The sequence below is a fragment of the Suricata suricatta genome, chromosome 8 (assembly GCF_006229205.1).
Source record: "Suricata suricatta isolate VVHF042 chromosome 8, meerkat_22Aug2017_6uvM2_HiC, whole genome shotgun sequence".
In the NCBI taxonomy this organism is placed as follows: domain Eukaryota; kingdom Metazoa; phylum Chordata; class Mammalia; order Carnivora; family Herpestidae; genus Suricata; species Suricata suricatta.
Window position 1 is genome coordinate 125066438 of NC_043707.1, and position 20125 is coordinate 125086562.

At 48.4% G+C, this 20125-nt stretch overlaps 1 protein-coding gene across 1 annotated transcript; it reads left to right on the forward strand.

Annotated features, from left to right (window-relative positions):
* The first annotated feature begins 9169 nt into the window (after positions 1–9169).
* HTR1D (5-hydroxytryptamine receptor 1D) lies at positions 9170–19815 on the forward strand. Its single transcript, XM_029949506.1, has 2 exons — positions 9170–9420; positions 17285–19815. Exon 2 carries the CDS (start codon positions 17991–17993, stop codon positions 19122–19124), a length of 1134 nt encoding a protein of 377 aa, XP_029805366.1. The 5' UTR covers positions 9170–9420; positions 17285–17990; the 3' UTR covers positions 19125–19815.
* The last annotated feature ends 310 nt before the right edge of the window (positions 19816–20125 follow it).

Genomic DNA, 20125 nt, shown 5'->3' on the forward strand with positions numbered 1-20125 from the left:
CCGGCAGGCCCTGACTCGCTTTGTGACCTTGCGCAGGTCACTGCATCTCTTCGAACTTAAGTTTGCACATCTGCACATCTTCTCCCACCCTGCATGATCCGTGGGACTAAATGAGATGCTATAAGGATGCCTTTTTATAAACTGTAAAGTTCTATACAAATCCTAGCTAATCACTTAATGTTGGAACTAGAAGAGCACTAAGAAATCTGCTTTGCTGCAGATGGGGAGAGTGGTGAATAAATCTTGCCCAAGGTCGCATTGCCTGTAAGAGAATGTAAGTCCCCTGCCTCACCAGCTCTGGGGAAGGTCAAAGATTGAGAGCAGGTGCTCTCCATCAGATCGTCTGCATTAACAAACCGGGCTTTGGCTATTTACTAGCTGCCTGACCTTGGGAAAGCCCCGAGCCTCTCTGAGCCGCCGTTTTCTCCCGTGTGAAGTGGGTTAAGAATGTAGCCTTCCAGGTTCGCTGTGCAAATCTGGCCACAAGGAACAGCTCAGTCATTAGTGGCAGTAATTGCTATAGTTAGTCAGACTCACCTCTGAGTCTCTTCCTTGGAATCAGCCTCCAGTGTTTTCTAATTGAGCATACATGGCCAGTCTGTGCTCCCCTCTGGACTGGCCAGGGTCTCAGCCTTCCTCACAAGGACATGGAGGGACGCTTTACCAACAGCAGCAAGCAAGGCCTCTTGGGCAGCTGGGCCTTCTCCAGCCCTTGGTCCTGTGCAGCAAGTGGGGAGAAAAGTGGCATCCAGCTAGGATGCCAGCTAGAGGGTGACACAGAAGGGAGGGGATGACCAGCTGGACATGGCTGGCAGGGTGCAGGGTCTCCTCTCCTCCCCATGGTGCCTAGTACAGGCCTGGAAATACAGAGGCGCTTTCTCACAGTTTGTCAGTTACATGACAGATAAATAATGAGGGTGAATTTACAGGGCCATCCCTTCTCTCGGAGGCCCCAGATGGATGACAGTTCTTGGCGAAGTGATGTGACCATAAGCGGAAATACAGATCCTCAGAGCTGGGAGTTCCTGGGACCCAAGAGGTCCCTCTCATTGCAGACAGCTCCCGTCTGAGGCGCACAGAGGGGCAGGGGTCTGCCAAGGTCACCGATATCCAGCAAGCTGAATTCTGCAGACATTGTTCGGCCTTTAACTTTGTCTCTGAGCCACAGATGACCCTGCCAACCACTCCTTTCCTCTGGACACGCTCTCTTCTGGCTCCTGCAATTTAATACTGTCATATTTCCCCTTTTTCATCTCTCGTTTTTGCAGGTTTATCTTCCTTTCTACAGCCATTAGCTGCTCTGCTCATACAAGACACTCTCTCCAGGTGATCTCATCCACCCTGTTGGCTTTAGTTACCACCTCTGTGCGTGTGACTCATAAAAGTTTGTCTCCAGCTCAGATCTCTCCTCGGGCTGTAGACCCATCAGTGTTGTCAGCCCCACAGTGTTCTAGGCCCCGGGGATATAGTGATGAGCTAGACAGAAGGTATGTTTGGGGAGTTGATGGGGGTGGGAGGGAGACAAGCAATAGATGAACAGAACATACCAGATAGGCTTAAGTGCCGAGAGAGCACAAAGCAGGGTGGTATGATAGAGGAGGAGAGCTACTTGGCATGGGCTGGTCGTACCACCAAAGAGGTGATATGTTTAGTGTGCGGTGGGCAGCCGGTAGGAGATGAAGTCAGAGAGGTGGTTTGTGGGGCAGGCAAGCTAGGGCCTTGTAGGCCACGGCGAGGATTTCGGATTCTGTTCTGATAATGGGAGCCATTGGAGAGTTTCGATCTGGGGAGAGGGGATGCTAGTTCTTCTCCAGGGCTCAGGTGAGCCTCACAAAGGAGTTCTTCTGTATGGATTGCAAGCCAGAGCCAACCATGCCACAGCCACCGGAGTGCGGAGGGAATAGGGGGCTTCCGCCCCAGGCACAAACAAACCTGCAGTCAGGAGGGGGCTTAGTTTTTTTTTATGTTTTTTATTTATTTTTGAGAGACAGAGAGAGCACGAGCAGGGGAGGGTCAGAGAGAGAGGGAAACACAGAATCCAAAGGCTCCATGCTCTGAGCTGTCAGCACAGAGCCTGATGTGGGACTCGAACGCACAAAACCCGAGATCATGACCTGAGTCGAAGTCAGATGCTCAATCGACTCAGCCACCCAGCGCCCCTGAAGGGGGCTTAAAGGAGGGAGATTTTGCTTCTGCTTCATCAGAAAAGGCTTTCTGAAGGAAGTGACTTTTGAGAAGGGCCTCAAAAACAGACAGCAGATTACATGAGGTATGCATGAAGGAAAGATTGCTTTTCCAGGCAAAGGGCAGTCAGCCTGAACCAAGATGCCCCAGGTGTGTGGGGGGATGTCAAGGGACAGGAGACAGGACATATATGTGGTGGGGAGTGAGAGGTCAGGCGAGGGAGGAAGTCTGGGCTGTTCAGAGCTAGGCCCTGGGTCTGGCCACTTAGGTGCTGTGTGACCTTGAGCTGACTGCATTACCTTTCTTAGCCCCAAAGGGCTCATCCTCAAAAGGGAAATATGAGGGAACAGAAGGGAAAGGGAGGATGCCAGGCACTGGGGATGGGTGGACGGGAACAGGATAAGGGCTGTTAGGCAGGCAGAAGGGGCCGGTGTGGATGAGGAAGATGGTGGCTGCATTGAGTTTGGGACTTCCCAAACTCCTGTGAGTGGTGGAAGGAGTGGACAAGTTTCAGCAAAAAGGAGAGCGTTGGATTTGATCATGGGAGTGAAGCTGCAGGTGATGAGTGCATGGGGGCACTGGGCTTCCTGACACTTGTACACCACTCACCCCCTTCCAGAACTCAAGTCCAGCAGGGAGACAGGCAGTCAGCAAGTGAGCCCAGTGGGCTGGGGAGGAAGGAGAGATCAACTCCACCTCTGGGGTCCAGGGAAACCTCCAGAGAGTGTGGAAGAGATGGGAGGAAGGGCATTCCAGGTAGAGGGAATAGCCTAGACAAAGGCTCAGAGGAGTGAGAACCACAGAGTTTTTGCAGGAAGAAGTCCCAGCCACGCCGGAGGCGGGTCTTCTGCTGAGTGCAGGTGAACGGGAGGAGGAGAGGAAAGGGCTGGGCTCTGGACAGGTCAGCAACAGGAAGTGAATAAAAAGGACTCAGGACACAGGGAGGAAAAGGCTCTCTCCGTCCTGTGGAATAGGTGTCACTTGCTGATTCTGTCCTCCAGTGCTCAGCTCCAGGCCACTTTCAGAGGGCCTCTCAGGGCTGTGGCAGGTCCCTCCTACTTTCCCCGACGCTCCCTTCATGCTCTGATGTCATCTCCATCATGTCTGTGGACCCAGGTTCCAGGAAGGTGTTCCTGGGGCCACCACAAGCCTTCCCAGGGTCCACATATGTTGCTCATGCCAACACGTGGTGGGCTTTAAGGGGATAGCTATTAAATGGACGAGCAAACAGCTCAGAAAGGTTGAGAAGCATGCCGAAGTCACAGAGCTAGTAGGTGGGAGAGCGGGGAAGCAAAGTCAGTCTACCTGACTCTGAAGCATGCGCTCCCCACACAGCTGTATTGTGCCTCCCAGCAGGGCGAACAGATGGTGAATAGCAGGTTTGGATCCTGTAAGCACTAACAAATTCAGGGTTTAATTTCTAGGAAATGAATTCCTGTTGTTCATATCTTGTTTATCCAGCCTGGAGAAGACAGCCTCTTGTTTGTCCTGAAAATGGTGTCACTCCATCGGCTCAAGTGCTCTCTGGGGACCCAGATGTGCAGCTGGGGGGTGGGGTGGGGTGGCAGGTGGAGCTCCAGGACCTGGGAGGCAGCCCTAGAGGTTTCTGGCAGAGCGTGGCCTGCCCCACCAGTCTGCTCTGAGAATTACTCCCCTACTGCGCAAACTCAGATGGAGGTGACGGGGAGATTTGAAAATGCCAAGAGCATATGGTGTGAAACGGGCACGAGAGCCACCAGATACTTCTGTCCTGAGTCTCAGGTTCCTGGCACAAATGGGAGGCAGTGGAAGGAGCACTGATGGGAATCTAAACACTTGATCTCTGCCTGTAACTCACGGTGTGCCTTGGGCAAGTGTCTTACCCTCTCTGGGCCTCTTTCCCTGTCAGCACCATGAGGGAGTTAGACTAGAGGATCCCTGAGTCCTTCCCGCTCTGACACTCAGATCCTCCTGCAATCCTAGAGCTGACATTGCACAACTCATCCCTTGCACAACTCATTGCGATGCGTGGAGCAGCCGCATCACCTTGTCAGAAAAGCTGAATCTCGGGTTCTGCTCTGGTCCCAGAGTCAGAACCCGTACTTGTTGTAGGATCCCCAGGGAGCGCGTGAGCTGTGCTGCAGGGGCTGCTTCTGCCCTCCCTCGGAGCTGTGCTGAGCAGGCGGGCGGAGCGGGGCGGGCTGACGGCTGACAGCAGAGCTCATTCAGGTGGGAGTGACGGAGCCTGGCATGGAACAGGCCCCCAGCAAAGAGTTTGTGAGTGTGTGCAGGCTTGTGCAACGAAGGAGGGAGTGGAACTGACTCATTCACCTCTCCTGAGTGGTGGAGCGTGGAGACAGCAAGCAGGGCTCCTATCCTAGATCTGCAGTTTCGGACAAGCCGTTTCTCTGAGCTGCAGTTTTCCACCCGGGGAAATGGGAACGGTACCAATAGGACTGACTTCAGAGGTTGTGGTCGACCTTAAGGGGGTCAATAAAGGAGAAGTGCTTAAAACAGCGCCTGCTGCACACCAACCTCTTAATAACACCGGCCATTACTTTACTACTATGCCAGTCCAGCCGCTGCCCACACAGCACCCTGAACCACGAGTTCCGGAGGACAGAGTCCCGACATGACCCCTAGGGGGCGATAGCACCCCTTTTGAGAACCACTCGTTCTAAAGCACCGCTAGCCAATAGAAATAAAAAGCAAGCCAAATTGTATAGATAAACCACATCTTCCTTATCTATTCATCAGTTGATGCACATTTAGCCTCTTTCCATAAAATAAAAGACTACTTGGCAATGAGAAAGAATGAAATCCTCCCATTTGCAGCAACGTGGATGGAACTGGAGGGTATTATGCTAAGTGAAATTAGCCAGTCAGAGAAAGACAGTTATATGTTTTCACTCCTATGTGAAACTTGAGAAACTTAAGAGAAAACCATGGGGGAAAGGAAGGGGAAAAAATAGTTATAAACGGAGAGGGAAGGAGGTAAACCATAGAGACTCTTAAAGACAGAGAACTAACTGAGGTTTGATGGGGGTGTGGGGTGAGGGGGAAATGGGTGAAGGGCATTTGTTGGGATGAGCACTGGGAGTTGTATGTAAGTGAAAAATCATGGGAATCTACCCCCCAAACCGAGAGCACGCTGTATACACTGGATGTTAGCCAACTTGACAATAAGTTTATATTAAAAAAGAAGAAAAAGAAAGAAAGCCACAAACTTAATTTTAGATTTAGAAAATTTAGAGGTAGCTGTGTTAAAAGAAGAAAAAAGTAAAATTAATTTCAATTATATTTTGTTTACTCAATAGGTCCAAAATATTATCATATAACTGGTAAAAAAAAAAAAAGTTGTTGGTGAGATATTTTACTGTCTTTTTTGAACTAACTCTTTGAAAGACCATGCGTTTAGGAGCGCCTGAGTGGCTCAGTAGGTTAAGTGACCGGCTCTTGGTTTTGGCTTAGGTCATGATCTCAGGGTTTGTTGAGAACCCATATAGGGTTGTGTGCTGACAGCACGGAGCTTGCTTGGGATTCTCTCGCCCTCTCTGCCTCTCTCTCTCTCTCTAAAAATAAGTAAATAAACATTAAAAAAAGAAAGGGAAAATGACACTCATTTTTTTTTTTTACCCTATAACCCTATGTGTTTTACCCTATAACACATCTCAGTGGCCGCCTTTTAAGCATTCAGTAGCCATGTATGGCCAGGATTAGCTATTCTAGAGTTTCTCATTGCTGACTCTCAATCCCAGCTGTGTCCCATATTTCCTGTGTGGCTTTGGGCTAGTCATTTTCACCTCTCTAGACCTCAGTTTTCTCATCTGTAAAATGGGCATATTAACTCTGACCAAAGGGGTAGTGTTATGGGCAAGTGGTGAGAGTTTAAAACCCCTTTGCCCACTTTCCCACATGCTTGGGAGAATCCAGAATCCTTTATGCAACATACTTAGTCTTTCAAGGTGGTTCCTTCCTTGCTGAAAGCTGGTAATAACTCAGTGCAAAGCTGAAAAGTATGAAGAGGTTGAGTTTTCATACTTCTCTGGCTACTGCAAAGAACTGGCAAACAGGCTTCTCCTATCCTGGACTTTTTATTTACTTGTTTATTTAAAATTATTTTATTTATTTATTTTTTTTTTTTGAGAGAGAGAGACAGACAGACAGCGTGAACAGGGGAGGGTCAGAGAGAGGAGTCACAGCATCTGAAGACAGGCTCCAGGCTCTGAGCTGTCAGCACAGAGCCTGATGCAGGGCTCGAACCCATGAACTGTGAGATCATGACCTGAGCCGAAGTCAGACGCCTAACTGACTGAGCCGCCCAGGCGCCCTGTCCTGGACTTTTTAAAGATAACCAGGGATCACCCAGGCCAGTGGTTCTCAGTTTCCTCGAAACAAGGAGCTTGGGAAAATTACAGTGCCTGGGCTCTAGGTGGGGTGAGGACTGGACATTTGTATTTTTTTTTTTAACAGTATTTGTATGTTTTTTAAACTCCCCTCGGAGATTTTAATGCACAGCCAGAGAATCTCTGATCTGGTCCAACCCTTGCATTTTCAAGATGGAGAAACTGAGGCCCAGAGCAAGGGACTGACTTATCTGAGGCCACAGAGAGTTCATGAGAGAACCAAGCAAAAGCTCAGCGTTCCCACCTCTCAGGCCAGGCTCTGCAGAGCCCACTCCTCACCAGTTCAGGGAGACTTTCACAAACAGGTATTGATCCCTAGTGCTGGGTCAGGTGTCAGGGCTGTAGGGGTTAAATAGGACATAGTCCCTGCACTCAAGGTCCAGTGATTGAAACAGTCCAGCATGGCAAGAGCTATGGTGGTGGGCAACCAGAAGCAGGGTATCTATCCCAAGCTGGGCTGGGGGGAGGTTCGGGAAGGCCCCCCGAAGAGATGCCAGAGCTTAGTCCTAAAGTGTGACTTGGATTAGGTGACCAGAGGAGATACTTCCAGGCAGAGGACACAACAGGGACAGAGGTTCAGAGCAGGAAACAGCACTGGGCACCCTGTGCCAGGGACAGAGGTTCAGAGCAGGAAACAGCACTGGGCACCCTGTGCCATGAAAACTACCGAATCTGTGCCACTGGAGTACAAAGGTCACAGCCAGCTGGGTCAGGAGATGATGCTAGAAATATAAATAAAGACCAGTTCATAAAGGGTCTCTTAGACCAAGCTGTGAAGCTGGGACTGGATCCCAGGTGACTTGGGAGCCACTAGAGGATTGTAAAGGAGTGACATGGTCAGGCTTTTAGTTAAAAGGAAGATTCTGGATGTGATATGGTAAGAGAATGGAGAAGGGCCAGGAGTGGCAGCCAGGAGAGCATTTAAGCCCAAGAAGATGGTGGCCTGAAACAGGAAAGTGGTGGCAAGGGCAGAGAAGGGAGAAAAGAGCCAAGGTAGAGTTAGGTTTATCCATAAGAGTTTAGTAATTCAGCAAATGAGGGGACTATATCAGTCAGCTATTGCTGTGTAACAAACCACCCCCAAATTGAGTGGGTTTAAATGACATTACTATGAGTTATGTATCTGGAGATTGGCTGATTTAATATGAAATCAGATTCACACACACGTCTGTTGGTCAGTTGAGGAGCTCTGTGCTAGTTTGGCTTTGGCTGGGGCAGTTGGCTGAAGTAACTCGGCTTCATGTGTCTCCACCTCCCCAGGGACCAGTGGGCTCGCCCATACATGTTCCCATGCAATGGCAGAGTGCAAGCGGCAACATGCACAGCGTCTTCAAGGCTAAATTTGAAACTGGCTCACTGTCATTTCCGCCTCATTCTGTTGACTATAGCTAGTCCATGCTGAGTTTGGACTTGAGGGACAAGGAAATATACTCCTCCTTTTGACAGGGGACGGTGGAGGCAGCCCAGGGTAGAAGAAGCACTGAGCTGGGCTGAGAGGGGTGCCAAACCTCACTATGTGGTCTTGGACAAGGCGCCGGCGTCTCTGGGCATCAGCAATCTTAGCTGATTAGTTTGGACTACATCACTTAAAATGTTCCTTCTAGGGCGCCTGGGTGGCTCTGTCAGTTAAGCGTCCAACTTCGGCTCAGGTCATGATCTCTCAGGTCTGTGAGATTGAGCCCCATGTCGTCCTGTGTGCTGACAACTCAGAGCCTGGATGGAGCCTGCTTCAGAATCTGTGTCTCTCTCTCCCTCTCCCCGATCCCCGGCCATGCTCTGTCTCTCTCAAGTGAATAAATGTAAAAAAAAAAACCTTTTTTAATAAAAATAAAATGTTCCTTCTAAATCATGTTTGCCAGAGAGGGACTGTTAATTATAACTAACTGATGGAACATTTACTATTGGAAGGGCTTTCTGTTCAGCTCACCCAAAAGTAACAGCAGTTTGAAGTTTGTATTGTTATTGTCCCCATTTTCTTTCTTCCTTCCTTTCTTCCTTCCTTCCTTTAAAAGATTTTATTCTTGGGGCTCCTGGGTGGCTCAGTTAAGTGTCCAACTTCAGCTCAGGTCATGACTTCACAGTCCGTGGGTTCGAGCCCTGCGTTGGGCTCTGTGCTGACAGCTCAGAGCCTGGTACCTGCTTTCGATTCTGTGTCTCCCTCTCTTTCCCCTTCCCCCACTCACTCTCTAGCTCTCTCTTTCAAAATAAAGATACAAGAAAATTAAAAAAAAAAGATTTTATTCTTAAGTAATCTCTATACCCAGCATGAGGCTCTGTACCCAACCCCCAGAGCAAGACTCGCACACTCCACCGACAGTTAGCCAGGCGCCCCGGATCCCCATTTCCCACCTGAAGAAACAGCCCAGAGAAGTTAATTGACAAGACCAGGGTCTCCTTTTCTTTTTTAATTTTTTATGTTTATTTATTATTGACACAGAAACAGAGCATGAGTAGGGGAGGGGCAGAGAGAGAGGGAGACACAGAATCTGAAAATGGGCTCCAGGCTCTGAGCTGTCAGCAGGGCTTGAACCCATAAACCGTGAGATCATGACCTGAGCCAAAGTCGGATGTTTAACCAACTGAGCCACCCAGGTGCCCTTCAGGGTCTCCTTTTGACCAGTAGAACTGGTGGCTAAGGTTCTTACGCATTTAACCACTACTTTTTTTGGGTGAACATTTTAGAAAAGCAAAAGTGCCCCAAAGACACGTGTGCAGCCTGATGAACTTTCAAAGGTGAACATACCCAGCTCGAGAAATAGAACATGACCTTCACCCAGAAGCTCATGGTCCCTCCCAGCCACTGCGTCCCCTGCCTCAAGGGCAGCATCTCACATGACTTCCATCCGTGTAGGTCAGTTTTGCCTGTTCTTGAACTTTATGAGGTTTGAATCACATGTGGTAGCACAGTGTTGGGCATAAGAAGCTTCTTCCGTGTGGTTGCATGTAGGGCCAGCTGGCGCCCCTTCCCACTGCTGCGTGACATTCTGCTGGACGGATGTGCCACTGTCATTTGTCCCTGCTGTCACTGATGTCTGTCTGAGTAGTTTTCAGTTTATGGTTTTAAATAGTGCCTGTGTGAACAATTCTTGCACAAGTGTCTAGGTGGATATACATGCATCTTTTTGTTGGTTATAGAGCTGGGTGGCGTGGAGTTTTTGGTCTGTGGTTTGGTTACGTTTTATCTTCTACGTTTTCCAGATTTTATAGAGAAATGGGTGAAAGATTGACATGCTCGAGATACTAATTAGAGGTCAAAATTTGCACTCAGATATAGATAGACAGATACACATACACATACATACCTATGTTAACACTTCCCTCGTCTTACCCACATGTATCATTTCATGCTCCTGACACTCCTAGGAGATAAAATTAATACTGTGATTTTACAGAGGAGGAAACAGACTGAGGGAGGTCCCATGCCGTAGAGAGAAGGAGATGATATAAAGCTGTGGATGCACTCTGTAAAATATAAAGCACTCTAGGGCGCTTGGGTGGCTCAGTTGGTTAAATGTCCGACTTCGGCTCAGGTCATGATCTCACAGTTTGTGGGTTCAAGCCCTGTGTCTGACTCTGTGCTGACAGCTCAGAGCCTGGAGCTTGCTTTGGATTCATTCTCTCTCTCTGTCTCTCTCTCTGTCTCTCTCTCTCTCTCTCTCTCTCTCTCTCTCTCTCTCTCTCCCCCCTCCCCTGCCCTAGCTTGTTCTCTCTCTCTCTCTGCCCCTCCCCTGCTCTAGCTTGCTCACTCTCTCTCTCTCTCCCCCCCTTCTCAAAAATAAATAAACATTTTAAAAAATTTTTAAATAAAATGTAAAGCCCTCTCCAGATTTGTGGAAAATGATTTCCCCATTCAGGGCTCACTCAGACATACCACACAGCTTTTAGAGAAAGATCAGACAAGAATTTCTCTGCGGGTATTTTTCCTACTGCAACAAATCTTTATCACAGAGCCCTGGGTTGTTTTTGGTTTTGGTTTTGGTTTTGGTTTTTTTCCTCTTCCAAAAGGACGAGCCCGGCTTCTGAGGATCCATGAAACCTATATATCCTCTTGGTTTCTGGCAAGGTTTTATGACTCCATTAAACATCCTTCAGAAACGGGAGGTGACTGATCTCTCTGCAAACCAAATAAGCCCTGAGTAGGAAACCGTTAAGAGGGCCACCAAGAGCCCCTGCTGGGGACCCACCACCATCTGAGAGTGTATCCCTCAGAGCAGTTCTGGGAGAAAGGTGCTATTATTCCAATTTACTAGTGAAGAGGAAAGCCCAGGAAGTGAGATGAGTTGTCTCTATCTCACAGTTGGGATTGCTGGGAGAGGAAGGAACCCGGAAGACCTGGGTCTTATTACTGCTTCCTGGGGCCTGCTGGACTATTTCTCAGTCCGTTTGAACTGGCTCAACTAGGAAAAGTGTGAGCTGGTACAAACGAGGTTTCCTGGGTACAGAGGTTGCTCATGGACATCCAAGAATAGGAAGGAGTGCCACTGGGTCTGGAAGGTTCCTTTCTCCTCCTCTCTTGAGGTAGATGGTCCCCCTGTCTCTGGTCTTCCCTCTGTTCCCTCCCTTCTGCCTCTCTCTGCAGACCTGTTTTCTTATTTACCAGGGCTTTTCTGCTGCCCCCAAACTTGCCCTGGCCTTGCTCATGGCTGTGGCCAGAAATCAGCCCCAGGATTCTTAATTTTCAGTTTGTTCATCTTCCATCATCAATCCACTCTACTGCTCACGGTCTCCTTGCTAAATTCCCAGGAGAGAATCTGGTTGGTTCATCTGGGGTCACATGTCACCCTGGTCCAATCAGCTGTGGATAGAGGGGGGTCTGTGGAGCCAAGTGAGATTGAGACTCTGCTTTTTCCCCCATCTCACAGCAGTGATGCTAGAGCTGGGGGTGCATGGTGTAGCTGGGGCCTGTGTAATTGCAACTGGGGGAGCTGCTGCTGGGCGGGGAGGAGTCCTCGCTGCTGACACGATGACCCACAGGGGGTGAGGTGGGGGGGGGAAGCTCCCTGGTATGTCTGGAACTTCTGACAGCGGCAGACATCACCCACTGACATTGATGACTTGTTAGACTGTGGGCAGAAGGGACCTTGTTGCCTGCAGACCTGAATATGGTCGGACACATCATAGAGAAAACAGAGAACTCATTCACTATGTTGGGCATTTGGATCCATGATCTTCTCAGTTCTCCCCAAGCGCCTTTGAGGAATGGATTATCATCTCCATCACTGAGGCTGTGCAGGCCCAGAGAGCTTAAATGACTTGCCCGGTGGCCATAACAAGAAAGTGGGTAGCAGATCCTGATCCTGACTGACTTAAAGTGTATGCTTTTAGCCATTGCCCGCCATCTTTGTTGCCCTCATTGCATTTGTTCAGGTCTCTACAATTTAATGCACATCACATACACAATCTGATTGGAAGTACTGAACACCCTTTGGGGCGCATAGCCATGCTTACGTTCTCATTTTACCAAGGAAGAAATTGAGGGTCAAAGAGAAGTCATAACTCGCTCTTGGTCACTGACTGGTCAGTGGCAGAGCCGGGACCAGAACCCAGATCTTCCGAATTCAGATGTATCAACAGGTATTAATGTATCAAAATGTATCAGGGCTATTGCTGGTAGTATGGTTCTTTTTTTTTTTTTAACAATGTACAAAACTGATTGTTTAGGAAAAATTACAAATCTATCATTCTCTACAAAACAGTATATCTATAATTACATACAGTTCAAAGAACAATAATAAACATCTATGTACCTGCAACCACCTTAATAAATAGAACACCAGAGGGGGGCGCCTGGGTGGCTCAGTTGGTTGGGCATCAGACTTCAGCTCAGTTCATGATCTCTTAGTCTGTGAGTTCAAGCCCTGTGTCGGCTCTGAGCTGTTGCAGAGCCTGGAGCCTGCACCAGATTCTGTCTCTCTCTCCTTCTACCCCTGCCCTATTCACACTCTGTCTCTCCCAAAAATAGAATAAAAACATAAAATTAAAAAAAAAATAGGACATCATTGATACCTTTAAAACCCCTCCACCATCACATTCCTGCATTCTCTCCCCTCCAGGGGGTGACCACAATCCTGGATTTTATATCTCACAGTTCCTTGCTTTTCCTTATGGCCTTGCCACATATATTTGTATCTCTAAACACTGTGTTTCTTCTTACGTGTTTTTGGCTTTGGCACTAAGTGTCATGGGTGAGGTGCGTTCAGCTGTGGCTTACTTAGGCTTCTCCATGGTCCTGCAGCCCGCCACGTTCTCCCACTCTGCTGCGGATGGACGTTTGGGTGGTTTCTGGTTGTTTGCTTCTAGTCAACGCCGCCGTGGACATTCTCACTCCTCTCTGCTGGTGAGCACAGAGAACAGTTTCTCTGCCGTGTGTAAATTACTGGATGGTGAGGTCATCATTGCATCTTTTGCTTTATGAGATAATATCAGAGGTTTGCTAACGAGGTTCCTCCACTTTACACTCTACTAGTGGTAGGCGACAATTCCTGTTGGTCCACACCGTCACCGAATGATGTGACATGACAGATTCAAAATGTTTTGCCTGTTTTCTGGGTGAATATGGTATCTCACTTTTTTTTTTAAAGTTTATTTCTTTATTTTGAGAGAGCGTGAGCAGGAGAGGGGCAGAAAGAGAGTGAGCGAGAAAGAGAGAGAGAATCCCAAGCAGGCTCTGCACAGTCATCACGGAGCCTGGCTCAGGCCCTGAACTCACAAACAGTGGGATGGTGACCAGAGCCAAAATGAAGAGTCAGATGCTTAACCTGCAGAGCCACCCAAGGTGTCCCCTCATTGTTGTTTTAATTTGCTTTAATTTGTTTTGACCAGTGTCACTCTGAGAAGCACACTAGTATTTGGAAGTGTAATAGGAGAGATAGTTGCTTAGAGAGCTACAGTCTTTATCTCCGAAGGTGGCTGGATTATGGGAAATGCCCCCGACTTTGTTTAGGGTAGAGAAGGACAGCAGGCAGGAGCGGAGGGAGGCAGCCTCAGAATCATGCGGCTTCCCTCAGAATTCCAGCCCAGCATTCCTGACGAAGGCAAGCCACTCTGTCCTTCCCGAGATGTCGGTCACCCACCAGCCTCCTAGGCCTTTCTGAGCCCACGCCTTTCACTAAATGAGGTCATTGGAATGCCTGAAACCCAAGGAGTGGCCACAGGGGTTTGTGGGGCAAGCACACAGCCTTCCGTGAGAAAAGATTGCACCTAATCTGTCTGAAAAGAAGAAGATTCCAAACAGTCCAACCCAACTTCGCATTTTCCATGTGAGCCAAAGTGGGAGGAAAACCTCCGCTTCTGAGGTGGAGGATGGAGCGAGAGGGGTCGGGAGAGGCCGTCATTTTCACCCAGCTCCGTGAGGCCCCTAACCAGTTTCACTCCTGGAAGCACATGTGCCTTAAGGCTTTTCTTCCTGATCGAGGCAGCGTGAAGAAGAATGGAAGTTTCCAGAGCAGCACTGGGCCCAGTTTTTCCACTTCCACCTGAGTGACCTTGGGCACGTTATGTCACCTCTGAGTTTGGTCAGCTCATTTGGAAAGTAGGGGCCCATACTGCCCATGTCACAGGGGTAACTCTTGGCCCCAGGGCTAGCTCCGTGCCTAGAACATAGCAAGAGCTCATGAAAGACATAATAACAATACCCTTCAAACTTTGGGAATGTTTTTCAGCAGGTGGTTTAAGATTGGGTTTTTGTTTTGTTTTGGTTTGGTTTTTTTGAGAGACAGAGAGAGAGAGAGGGAGACACACATAATCCGAAGCAGGCTCCAGGCTCTGAGCTGTCAGCCCAGAGCCCGATGCGGGGCTCAACCCACAAACCGTGAGATCATGACCTGAGCTATAGCCGGACGCTCAACCGACTGAGCCACCCAGGCACCCCAAGATTGGTTTTCTTAAATTGAGACTGTTTCCCCTCCTCTAGGAAGATATTTAATTAATCTTTTTTAAAATTAATAAAAAAATTAATAAAAAAAATTTTAAAAAGACAAAAAAAATAAGTTCTCTTCAGAAGTCAAAAATATAAATAAAATTTTAAAAAATTTTTAATATTTATTATTTTGATAGAGAGAGTGTGCAAGCAGGGGAGGGGCAGAGAGAGAGGGAGACACAGAATCCAAAGCAGGCTCCAGGCTCTGAGCTGTCAGCATAGAGCCTGATACGGGGCTCAAACCCATGAACTGTGAGATCATGACCTGAACTGAAGTCAAACACTTAGCCGACTGAGCTGCCTGGGTGCCCCTAGGCACCCCTAGAAAGATTTTTTTTTTTAAGATGAAATCTCCACAGTTTGAGCAGTGGAAGAGGAACTATGACATTGCAGAGCGTGGTTCTTAATGATTTAAAAATCAGTCAATTAACAGACATAGATTGAGCTTTCCCCACAAGTCCCTGAGCCAAGCTGTGGGGACTGGGAGTCAGATGGCAATGACTCTTGATATCTCTCAGTGTTTACTGGGTTTTGAAGTCTGGCCTCGCCAGGAATGACGGAAGCCTACTGAAGCCCTGGGAGGTGGGTAGGGAGGCCGTTTGTGCTGAGGACAAAATCTGAGACCCAGAAAGGGGTAAGGGACTTGCCCAAGGTCATACAGGATGGGAGGGAGGAGAGGACAGGGATTGGAGCCCAGATGGTCCCACCCAAGCCAAGCTATCCCCCCGTACTCAGCTGCCTCCCACCTCTGTGCCAGCCCCCCGAGCCACCTCTCTACCTCACCTCTGCTCTCTGTGCTCCAGTCACCTGCACTTTTTTTTTAATGTTTTTATTTATTTTTGAGAGACAGAGAGAGACAGCACGAGCAGGGGAGGGGCAGAGAGAGAGGGAGACACAGAATCTGAAGCAGGCTCCAGGCCCCGAGCTGTCAGCACAAAGCCTGACGCGAAGCTCAAACCCACGAACCGTGAGATCATGACCTGAGCCGAAGCCGGACGCTTAACCGACTGAGACACTCAGGCGCCCCATGCCTTGCACTTCCTGACCTCTGGACCTTTGCCCTTGCCTTTCCAGCCACCAGGAATGCCATCCCTCCTGACTTTGACTATTGAAACTCTTCTCTCTAAAAAAATTTTTTTTTGCATTTATTTATTTTTGAGAAACAGAGCGTGAACAGGGGAGGGACACAGAGAGAGGGAGACACAGAATCTGAAGCAGGCTCCAGGCTCTGAGCTAGCGGTCAGCACAGAGCCTGATGCGGGGCTCAAACCCACAAACCATGAGATCATGACCTGAGCTGAAGTCGGAGGCTTAACCGACTGAGCCATCCAGGCGCCCCCCCCCTTTTTTTTTTTTTTTGAAACTCTTCTCTTTAATAAATGGCTTAATGTAGCCACCCAGTGGAGCAATATGTGGCCCTTAAGAATGATGTATCTCTTTCTCTCGAAAGTAAAATAAACATTAAAAAAAATTTTTTTAAAGGATGATGTTGCGAGAATGATTGATGAAACAAGGTTCAAAATATATTGTTGAAAAACATACAAACTATGAGACAGATTTATACCTAATCATAATCACATTTATTAAAAAATTTGTTTTGACATTTATTTATTTGTGAGAGACAGTGCAAGCGGGGGAGGAACAGAGAGAGAGGGAGACACGGAATCCGAAGCAGGCTCCAGGCTCTGAGCTGTCAGCACAGAGCCCGACGCAGGGCATCAACCCATGGACTGTGAGATCATGACTTGCGCTAAAGTCGGATGCTTAACTGACTGAGCCACCCAGGCGCCCCCATAGTCACATTTTAGAAGTGTGTGTATATAAAGATGCCTGGACAGCTCCCCCCAGGGTCCTTGAACTGACCTGTTTGCATCCCCTACCAGGGTTTGAGCCCTCTCAGGGTAGGAACTGGAAGAAATCAAACCAATAACTCCTGATGGGAGTTGTAACATTCCTTACAAGGCAGGGGTCAGGGTGGGGATGGGACTAAGGAATCTTGGTATTGTTCTTGTGAACCCTGTATACCAGGGGCTACCCGCGGGCCGCCCAGACTTCAGCTGGGGTCATGCCAGAGATGGGCCTTGCTCAGAGGGTCCTCTGGTTTGCCTCACCTTGATCACCGATACCAGGAACCCCAAGCTCCAAGAACCTCACATCCCCCAAAACCGAAACTCAGATTCAAGCCCAGAGGGACACAGAGGAGAAAATGAGTCTTCAAAGTATTTTTGTGACCAAACTGCCAGTTTCCATTTAGAAAGCTGAATGAATTTTCTGGATTCGAACTTTCACTGTGAAAAATACTTAGGGTTTTAGCTTTCGCAATTAACCTCTTTGCCAACCAAAAGGTGTTTCTGTTTTTGCTTTTGTGTTTGTTTTAAGAATCATGCATGCTCCCTCTAGGAAATTTGGAAAATTTTTTATGAATAGAAGAAAGGTCATTTCCCCCTCCCCAATTCCTAGAGAAAAACACCTTCCCCCCCCCCCCCCGTGTGTGGAGTTATTTTGTTGACTTTTCATTGTTGCTGGGTAAATAAAACGGTGATTTCTATTCATAATTTACAAAGCTGATTTCATGTATTTATAACACGCCTGTGATGCCTCCAAGAGCTATGTCCCCTCTGGGAATTGTGGGGGTGGGGCACGTTGCCAACCCCTGTATTCCCCTGACGCCTTTGACCGTGCCAGTTTCACTGCACCATTGCCAGCACTAAGCAGTATGCTTTTAAACTTACAGTTAATCTCAAGTGTCTAAAGTGTCCTTCTAAAACCTAACTCTTTCCTTTTTTTCTGTTTTAAGCCCCAGAGCTCTGAACATGTGCCCTTCTCGATGAACTCACAGTGATCTGTTTGTTTTACCTTCTCCCAGCTCACGCATACTTCAGGTCTTGGTAACCAGACTGTTCTGTCTACTCAGGCTCAAAATGACCTTTGGGACAGGAAGCAATGTTAAGTGCCACATGATGTGTCAAGATGAACCTAGGGAAGCAGTGAACTATTGACTGGACTGCTTCTCTGAATCTGCTGGTACTTCTCTTTAGTCTCTAGTCTTAAAAGCTCCCCAGAGGAAACCTGAAACCCAGACTCTTCTCAGAATAGGATGGGGGAAATTCTGAAGTTTTCATGAAACACATTTATCCCTCAAACTTTGAAGGTGCCAAAATGCCCAAAGCAAGAGTCCCAAAGCATTGCCCACCCTGGTGTGATATCCTGATAAGTGTCTAACAAATTCAGCATGTGTCTGCTGGGCTTGACCATCGGCTGGGCAAAGTTTCAGAAGAGTGAGACATCTTGGAATTCCTCCCATTTTAGAAAGACCTTTAACTACCAGCTGTCACCTCAGTGTTCTTCAGATAGTCAAGTCTTCTTGAGGTCCTTTCACTGTGGTCTGTTCTGATGGAAGGTTCCACCAGTGTGCAACGGAAGGATGACCTTGCTCTGCAGGCAGGACAACTGTGAAAGGAGCTGGGAGTGTCTAAGTCTATGGGAAGAGAGAGCCACGTAGAATGTCCCCGCCAAACCAGTCCCTGGAAGACCTTCTCCGGGAGGCCTCCAACAGATCCCTGGATGCTACAGCAACCCCAGAGACGTGGGGTCCAGGGACACTCCAGGCCCTCAAGATCTCTCTTGCTCTGCTCCTTTCCATCATCACACTGGCCACAGTCCTTTCCAATGCCTTTGTGCTTACCACCATCTTCCTCACCAGGAAGCTCCACACCCCAGCTAACTATCTCATTGGCTCCTTGGCCATGACTGACCTCTTAGTTTCCATCTTGGTCATGCCCATCAGCATCGCCTATACCATCACCCACACCTGGAGCTTTGGCCAAATCCTGTGTGACATCTGGCTCTCTTCTGATATCACGTGCTGCACAGCCTCCATCCTGCATCTCTGTGTCATTGCTCTGGACAGGTACTGGGCCATCACTGATGCCCTGGAGTATAGTAAACGCCGGACAGCGGGCCGTGCAGCTGCCATGATTGCCACCGTCTGGGTCATCTCCATCTGCATCTCCATCCCACCACTCTTCTGGCGGCAGGCCAAAGCTCACGAAGAGATGTCCGACTGCCTGGTGAACACGTCTCAGATCTCCTACACCATCTACTCCACCTGCGGGGCCTTCTACATCCCGTCTGTGCTGCTCATCATCCTCTATGGCCGCATCTACATGGCCGCCCGGAACCGCATCCTGAATCCGCCTTCGCTCTATGGGAAGCGCTTCACCACGGCCCATCTGATCACGGGCTCCGCAGGGTCCTCACTCTGCTCCCTCAGCTCCAGTCTCCATGAGGGGCACTCCCATGCGGCCGGCTCCCCTCTCTTTTTCAACCACGTGAAGATCAAGCTGGCTGATAGTGTCCTGGAACGCAAAAGGATTTCTGCCGCTCGAGAAAGGAAAGCCACCAAGACCCTGGGGATCATTCTGGGGGCCTTTATCATCTGCTGGCTGCCCTTCTTTGTTGTATCTCTGGTCCTTCCCATCTGCCAGGACGCCTGCTGGCTCCACCCAGCGCTCTTTGACTTCTTCACCTGGCTAGGCTATTTAAACTCCCTCATCAATCCAATAATATATACTGTGTTTAACGAAGAATTTCGGCAAGCATTTCAGAAAGTGGTCCACTTCCGGAAAGCCTCCTAGTCTTATTTGGTGGGGACTCTTGTTATCTCTGTGACCTGTAACCCAACTGGAATTGTCTTGTTTGTTTCTCCAGAGATTTGAGTCAATCCTGGTCTCTTGGATTTGGGTTCCATCAATAGAATTGTTCACATTCTCTTCCTCCTGTTGTCTTCTTGGCTTCGGTGCCACCAAAAGCTTTGAAGGGGGGACAAGACCCAAGAGTCCACTTATTCCAATATTTTCACGCCTCCTCTATGTTGGAAGAAATGGGACCCGCAGGATTCCCCGTTGATTCAATTCAGATGGGAAATTTTCTGGCTCTGGAGAAAGACCGCAGGTTCAAATGGGAGGCTTTCTGGTTTACCTCAGTTTTGTATGGCACTCAGTGTAGGGGAGATGAGGTGAATGAGCTGAGCCAAGAGAGAATTTGGAGTCAGAATGGAGGGGTTTCCATTCCATGTGGAACCTTGATTGGAAAATGGCACCCAAACCAACTACCCTGTATCCTTCTTCCTTCCCCAGTAACTCTGTACCACCTTAATGTTCTGAATTAACCTCAGCGAAGTAGATCGGCAGGCTTTGGACCCACCAAGATTTGAGTGGGACACCATTCTGAATTTTGTTTTCTGAACTATTTTTTTATATCCTGTTCTCATCAGAGATCTTAAGATGTTGAGTCTTGTCAAATAAAAAGCATGAGACGTCATGGTCAGTAAAGTCTTTGGGTAATCTCTCCCCTCTCCCTGGATGTAGAAGACTTTCAGGTCACCTCAGTCTCTGGTATTTATTGAGCACATACCACAGGCCAGGCCCTGTGCCAAAATCCTGGCCTCTGTTTTCTCACATGAAATATGTTTCTCAAATGAAAGCCTGTTTCATATGATGATTAAAGCTGAGGGCCAATTCCTCAGTTCAACTCCAAGTACTAACAATTTCTAGCAAGGTAGCCTGGGACAAGTTTCTTAATCCTTCTTTGCCTCACTTTCCTCAACTGTAAAATGGGAATAATAATATGTATTTTA